Here is a 7,953-nt window from a genome sequence, read left to right as displayed (position 1 = left end):
AGAAAAGCCTCTAAATGACTGTGGCATGTTGTGATTCCAGAGCAAAATCAAACAATCCTTTGATGGAGAGTTGAACCTCTTCAGACAAGCCAGCATTCTACAGCTGGGAAGATCAGACCATCACAGCAGCTTCACAAGAATCCACAAGGCGGTACCAGCCTTAGGCACGTGACACTTAGTGTCATACCAAAAGGAAGCTCTCCTCTCTCAGTTCTGTAGGCAAAAGGGTAACAAAATTGCCCACCTGGTCCAGAACTTTATCTGGCTTGTACTAATATGTAGTCAGCACAAGCATAAAACAAAGGGAACTGGACCTTTTTGTCTAGTGTACCCACTTCTCACTGTCCTCATCCCCAAAGGACTGAGGCTGCTCACAAGTAGTTTTGACCAGCAATAACATCCAGAATATAAAAGGCCTGGCAAACATCAAAGCCTCTTTCTTAGTCTCCAAGGGCATGACAGAAGACAAAGGGGTTTCCTGGAGCTCCCTGCTAGGCTACGGACAGACACATTAAATGGGACACCACATTAAATAATGATAACATAGAGCACATTATACATACTCAGCCCCCTCATCTAAAGGCATGAGACAAAACGATAAACTTGTTTCATTCTAATCACTTGGATATCACAAGCCAGTCAGCTCCTCAGTAACAGAACAGCACCTATCAGATAAGGAGACCGGTAACAGCCAGAGGCAGAAGCTGGCTTTAAGTAAAACTTCCATGCTTCTGGACCAGTGAGCCTTAGCACACTGACAGATGTCTGAGATGTGGCTCTTATCTGGCTATAGGATCTTTAAATATCCAGCCTGCACAGGAAAAATGATGCAGAACATCACACAGAAAGAAGTAAAGCCCGTCAGGCTGGAAGCGACAAACAACAGCTTTAAGAGACAAGTCACCACATGCAGAGTCCTCAAGAAGAAAATAAATCTAGGAAACAGGAAGAGGTGCAGCACCTTAAACTACAGTGAAAACGAAGGGGAAAACCCCCAACACCACACTGCAGTTTCCATCTGGATTGGATAGTTACTGAACCAAGATGAGAAACCTCCACCTTTGTGTTTTTACAGTGAATGTAAGAGGAAGCTGAGTGATTGGTCTCATGAACATTTACAAACCTTTGTAGCGAGCTGTGAGTAACTTCACAAGCTCCTTGCCAATTTTTGCCACCAGCAACAGCAGTTTTGCAGCAGCATTTCCTATGACAGGATTGGTGGTAGATGAAAGCTTATAAACAAGTTCATCCAAAAGAGAGTGGAGGGTCTCTTCATTAACCTGGAGCAAGACGGAGCTTTAAAAAGAAGAAAAACAAAAAAGGCAGAGGGGGACAGGAGAGACACAGAATTAAAGTGTTAATTACAAAATATGAGCTTTTAAACCGTAACTTATATTTAGATATATCAGGCATTCAGCAAGCCAACATACCCAGCTAGCTGGAGCAGCAATCTGATCCAGGCAGTACTACTGTTTCAATCAACAGATTCCCATTCCCTCAATTTAACAGCAAGATAAATAGCTACTTTTTTATCTCTATGACAAAGACTAGGAGAAAAAAAAATACCTCAAAACGATTCTTGTATATGAAAACATTCTATTTTGCCAAGCACTAATGAACCGAGTTTTAAGTGTAAAATTCAGAAAAATCAGTGATATGAAAACAACTAACCTATTGACCCGCAAAACACTGCGTAAAACAGACATTGTTATAACCGCTGTTTCAACATCATCTGTTATTAACAACTGCAGGAAGTGGTCATTTTGCAGTACTGCGAAAACAAAAATCAAAACCAAGCAAACAAGAAATCAAACAATCCGAACCAGACTTGAAAATACCATAGAACAAATAAATTTCATTACAGAACATAAGCTGCAGCAAGTAAAACCAGATACTGTTTCTGGAACAAACTCCATCTTTTATAATTTTTACGCTGAAACTTACTGGAATAGGTCAACTACTTCAACATCCATACCCCACGTTGATCCATGTTTTTCTGCTGTTGGACATCCCTCAGGCACTGACATCATAATGACATAAAAGCTTTAAAATCTTTTATGTTACACTAGTACCAGTTTCTTATTACAACAGCAGAATTATCACTGGGGCAACAACTATCCAGAAAGGACAAGGACTTCAGCCTTGACAGTCTGTTACATCAGGGTTATTTAATGCCAGTCCACCAATGTCATTAAAGCACCATCTTTTTTATTCCAGTGTACCACTGTCTACGTATCTGGTAATTTTTCTAGCCATGAGTGTTTTCAGTTACACATCTTATGATCCTTAGGTTTTTGTTCCATATTAGAAACAAAACCAAATTCTGCTTTTTAACAATCAGTGTGATATATCAAAAGCTTCTTTTGGTCAGAAGTGCATACTGCCATTTATTAGATATTTGTAATATTTCCTGGCATAGCAAAAACCTCAGAAATCTGTTTTCAGGTCTATCCACTTTTCATGGCCAGCAGAGTACTCTCTTCAAATTTCTGCTTGTGTTAATCATGGACAGGTAAAAAGATCAATTGTATCTTACCAGAAAAAGAAAAATCTTATTTTTTTAAGGTATAGAATCGCAAAGGGAAATTACAGGAAAACACTTTTAATGTTTGTCTCTGGAAGAATAGAAGGGGAACTCTTTAGTATTTCCCTTTAGTGGATCTTTCCCATTTTAGAGATTTCTGTTTCTGTTGAGTGGACTACATTAAGAGATTGATTTAACATCTACTCCAATTTAGAAAACTAAGTGGAGATTACCTTAAGAGTAATTTTGGATACCTGTAGTTGCCATAAATAAATTTTCAGGTGTCTGGTGGGTTTACTTTCCCCTTACCGCATGCTGCTAGCTGAACATGCCCACCCAACAGCCAGCAGATGGCATCAGCTACTGTTTGGAACCAGCGGAAGAAATCCTGTTTTTCTTCATCCTAAACAAAAGAGAAGTAAAAGCATGGGTTTGTGTCTTCCCTAAGGACTTCAGCCTGATGTAGTGGGGAGGTTTGTATGCTTCAGGGATCTGGAGACTAAAACTCTGTCAAATTTCCGGATGAAGCTGGTGAAACTGTAGGAACCAGTCTGCAAGTCCTCCAACGCCAGAGGTCAACCAAGAAAATCTAAACGTACTAGACCCAGCTTCCATTCCTGAAAAAAATGGTTAACAGGGAGAGAGAAGCCTTGTTTACACCTTAAAAAGTGTTTGATAGCATAGGAAGGCTATGAAGACAAATAATAGCTTGGTATAGATGCATTATAGATTTAATCTACAAAGTGGGATTCTTTAAGATTAAAACAGAGGAAAAAAGAATACAAAGTGGCCAAGGACACGGTTAACACAGAAAAGGTTCCTATAAACTGGCATGGTGAGGCTTCAAAAGCACCTCCTACTTGGAGGTTTGGGAGCAAACACCACACCACTATTATGCTGACGTTTGATCAGTTTGCCAAATAGACTGTGTTCCGTGCTTGCCTGTGATAACGCTGGACTGGAAAAAATGACCAGGAAGAGTCCAGGTTTTAACATGTGAACGAACACACAGATGCACAGTCTAGAGTCCGTATTCCGGGAGTGAGCCACAGGCCACTGGAAATGTAAAACCTTGGTCTGTGGGACAGCAAAGGGGCTTTTGATAGTACGACATTGCTGACAAATCTTGTTAGAAAGCACTTGGCCTGATACCTCCCACATTAACTGAGACTCTACAGACAACACATGGGAAAGTCTCATTCCTAGACCTGTGCTGTAAGTCCAGCGTGACTCTGTATTTGGTTCTTACTGACCATGAGAGATACCAAATCACGGTAACAAACTCAGCTGTAATATTATCTGTGCTGTGTTTTGGCAATACGTCTATTTCTGAAAGCTATTTCAGTGCTTCTCTTGACTTCAAAGCAAATGAGGGCAGAATAAACTACTAATCTGCACTGGTAGAGTGGGATTTCCAAAGTTCCCCTAAGCAAGCACCAAGTCTGGGTGCCCAGTCACCTCTGAGACCACAAGGTTTAAAAGCCAAAGTACTAATTATAACGTTGACTGCATTTGCATTCAAAAGAAATCTTTGCCCACAAGCATGAGTCAAGTAGCATGTAGGCTGAGACATAATAGGAAAGTGTGGGGGAAATGACATATTGCGGATAAGACCCGAGTCTCCCAGGAAGTCATTCAGGAAGCTTCATTCTTACGCACTAAAGGCACTTCTACAGTACTGAACTAACAGAAAGTATGTTACTCTACCGATGCTTTCTGAGAATTGATTGTGTTTGCGGTGTCTGTCAAAATACCCTGCAGAAAACTCTGACTGAGTGCAAGAAGCCAGTGAGCCAAGAAATGAGATACTACAGGGAAACAGGGATACTAAAATAAACTATCAGAATCCATGGGCTTGGTTATTTAAATTATTTGTGGGTTTCATTTGTTCATTGTGACTCTGGAACTCGGAACACTTCAAAAGCTTGAGGGAACCTAGCTGGGCAAGACCCTTCTTCTCTGCAAAGAGGGAGAGAAATGAGAGAAAAATGTTCAGTTCTACAAATTCGGAAGGCCTGCCTTTGGGGTTCCCAACCTGCAGGTTCAGAAGCAGTGAGCATTTCTGGAATTTTTTGCCAACTTTGCAGCAGAGATTGTACGGCAAAACAAACTTCAACAAATCTGATTTGAAATCCTAAGGCTTGCTAAACCTTTTCTGTCAAGCTGAATAAAGCAGTGGGAATGGAGCCATTATAAAGACTGGAGTAATTATATGCAAAGTTAAAAATTCACTGCCATGATTGGGATGCTGCCTTTTGTAAGATATTTTCTTCTGCCATACCGCTCTAATTCTTCTATCCTACTTACAATCACATTCCTTCCCCTACCTTTAAAACTTCTGAACAGTAGTAGCCAAACTCTCTGAACAAGACTATAGTAACAAAGTAGCTTTGCACGTGTAATGGGCTGAATGCTTCCTCAGTGACAGATTTCAGTTCCGAAGCTCCAAAGCATAAGAAAAACCCCTGTATTTACTGGAAAAATAAAATTTTGTAAGACGGTTTTCCTAGAATAACATCCTACTTACAGAAAATGTAACCTTGGAGAGTTTACAGGGGTTCTCTGCTCTTTTAACTATGAAATTTAAGTACCTTGATTGCTCGGATAAATCGTGCTTGCAAGCGCCTCCCCAAAAACAGCAGGTTGTCCACAGCTGAAGGAAGAAAGTTGTTGTAAAATTCCTGAGGATCTTCTTTCACCTCTAGTCCTACACAACAATGACTGAAATAGAAAAAAAAAAAAATCAACCTGAATAGTCTGTTTGAACAGCTTGGAATGAATGTCACGTTATCAGGGAAGAAATGCTTCACTGGCAGGGGACAATTCAACACTGAACAACAGTTAACTGCTGTGACTGACTCCAAGAGCTGCCTCAAAAGGAAGAGGAATCCCTGGCAGGCTGGAGACAGCAAGTTTATTACTACTTATTGTAGCACATCTCAGTTTAAAGCATATCCAAGGCACCTTCTCCTTTAGCTTCATAGGATCTGTTCAGGCTTGTTCCTCATGCTAGGGAAGGGCTCTGATGGTCACAAAGAAAAAGGAAAAAGAGAAAGGTAGACAAAAGGCTGGTGAGGGACGCCTGATGATGAAGGGGGAGCAGCGCAGGCAACGAAAATATGTATAGAAAAATATTACTTACCATAAGGTCTTCAGCGAGCCTGTTCACAGCTTTCCTCTAACTGAGGAAGACTTGTGGGCTAGAAATCAGTTCTTCACATCTCAGCTTTCCTATTTTACTCACCGCGAACACGGCGGTCATTCGTGGAAGACGTTTTACAAGAAACTGCATGTTTTACAACAGGAAAGTTTCTCTGTACTGCACTCCACACTGATTCTAGTGCAATGAAAGAGTCATCCCTAACTTTTTACAAATTTTGCTTTCTGACATCTCACCTCGCCTTTGTTAGCGCTTTGTGAATGCACACACATAAAACTTTGCTTACCAAAGCCCTTGGAAAGCAAATTCCAGGCACGAAGCTGAGATTCGTCTAGTTACCAAAGAACATTTGTATAGCTAAAATAAATTTCAGTTTTCCCTGCAAGCTGAAACAGCTTACAGGGGATGATTTAAGTATCACACAACTCTGGTGGTAAATCTTGCATCTCTAGGAGAAATTCCTGGCATTAAAAATTCATGCTGCAGATATGGCATAAAAAAACCATGGTTGCCTAATTGCTTCATGTCTTAGAATTTTGCTCTCTAGTTAAGCCAAAATCAAGTATAAAAAAATGGGGAAAATATAAAACTTATTATTTTTCCTGACATCAAAAATGGAGATTGGTTCATTGGAAATTTGAGTTTAAAGTTGTCTTATTTACTCACTATGAATTAAACTTCATAATGTCATTCTCACAACATCACTACAGAAGCCACCTAGTCTGTGTGACCTGTGCTCTCTATAATGTCTCAAATGTAAATAGATATTTAAAATAGGTATATTACATGGTATTTAACTAGAGTCAAGCCAAGCTGTGAGTCAATCAGGCTGAAGACTTTTGCGAGATGAAATCTAAGTAAGTCAACAAACTTCTAAAAACAACTGCAATTCAAAACCAGCAGTTACTGGGTGAGAACTGTGACACTGATGAGGACTGTTCACAAATAAAAGGTAAAGCCGACACAGAAACCGTTCCCACCGAACAGTTTACCCAGCTCAATGAAACACAGTGTGAATGAATTAAACAGGACCAATTAGGCTATGCCTGACCCCTCTGCTCTTGACTGCTCCCTGCACTTTAACCCTGGCCTTTCCTGAACAACAAGCCTTGTTCTGGATGGGAGCCAATGTATGACAGCTCGGAAAGAAAAAGAGCAAGATGAAAGGCCAGAAAGAACACAAGGAGAAAACTTCTTAGCAATATATATTTTTTTTTACCTTAGTATCTCTGCTAGCTGGACTGCAGTGGCCCAGCCTCCACGCACTCGAGAGTGGTCTTGTTGAAGGACCAGCATGCAGTACCGAGTAAGGTCATAATCATATACATCTTGCTTAATTTTTTTGGATTCTTCACATCGCAAGGAAGCACTACGTAAAATACCTGTAGGAAGAAAGTAAGAGAGAGACAAAGAGGAGTGTAAGATTCTGATGTTCAAGATTTGTTTTTTACTTTTTCCAAACCATCAAAGGAATACATGCACACAGAGCCAGGATTAAGGTAATTCTAAAAGTGTTAACAACAGCATAAAATATTTTGTCAGCACTTTTCACTCGTACAGCTACAATCCATTCATTAGATTACGTGACAACTGGGAAGGATAGCGAGACTTAAGTTTCCATTTTCTCGCTACACATTTAGCAGTAAAATATACATTACCTGGGATATAACCCATTTGTATGAATTTCCTAGGCCAGGTAAAACCACAACCACTGTGAAACATATAGCTTCCTTATAATTACCTCCCAATTTAGAACAGGACCTAACTTGTTTCTACCGTTTCTGTGAGCAGTGGCTATGTGGCAAAAGGAAAGACAGGGGGAGTCGCACAGGAGCTAGTGATTGCCTTTCTATGTTGAGACTGAAATATTAAATGCTGACGACCATGCTGGCCTCTCTACCCAAAAGCACTGGGATAAACTGTCTGACTGATTGCAAGATCCTTGCCCACATCGTCAGGGGTCTTGAGAGGGAGAAAAGATTTCCTCTCCATCTGCTCCACAGCTCCTCCTGCTAATTGTTGCTAAGCCAAATGCCACCCAATACCACTCTCAGGAAAAGCCGTATTATCAACCTTTCAGGGTTTCCAGCCCTACCAGAAATATTCTGAAAATCCTTCTGTATTTAAGGAGGGAGAAGGAAGGGCTGTCCATACTTTGCTAAGTCATCCTTTTATTTTAGAAACCGTATTAATTACCCTTTAATTTCAGAAGCAGCAGGGGGATGTCCTGCTCTCTGCTCTCGGTGACCTGAGCAGCTAAGGCCAGTAC

At 40.5% G+C, this 7,953-nt stretch overlaps 1 protein-coding gene across 1 annotated transcript in view; it reads right to left on the bottom strand.

The window, feature by feature from the left end:
• The window catches only part of IQCB1 (IQ motif containing B1), a gene marked incomplete at its 5' end in the record, with an annotated part of 10,839 nt that extends 2,889 nt beyond the window's left edge, over window positions 1-7,950 (bottom strand). The window contains 6 exons of the mRNA XM_010134891.1: window positions 1,124-1,296; window positions 1,672-1,771; window positions 2,834-2,927; window positions 5,116-5,245; window positions 6,904-7,066; window positions 7,881-7,950. Coding sequence (XP_010133193.1) covers window positions 1,124-1,296; window positions 1,672-1,771; window positions 2,834-2,927; window positions 5,116-5,245; window positions 6,904-7,066; window positions 7,881-7,950 — 730 coding nt within the window. The remainder of the gene's footprint in view (window positions 1-1,123; window positions 1,297-1,671; window positions 1,772-2,833; window positions 2,928-5,115; window positions 5,246-6,903; window positions 7,067-7,880) is intronic.
• Window positions 7,951-7,953: the final 3 nt, after the last annotated feature.

Source organism: Buceros rhinoceros, unplaced genomic scaffold, assembly GCF_000710305.1.
Source record: "Buceros rhinoceros silvestris isolate BGI_N320 unplaced genomic scaffold, ASM71030v1 scaffold2084, whole genome shotgun sequence".
Classification (NCBI taxonomy): Eukaryota; Metazoa; Chordata; class Aves; order Bucerotiformes; family Bucerotidae; genus Buceros; species Buceros rhinoceros.
This window is presented reverse-complemented; position numbering and strand designations above follow the sequence as displayed.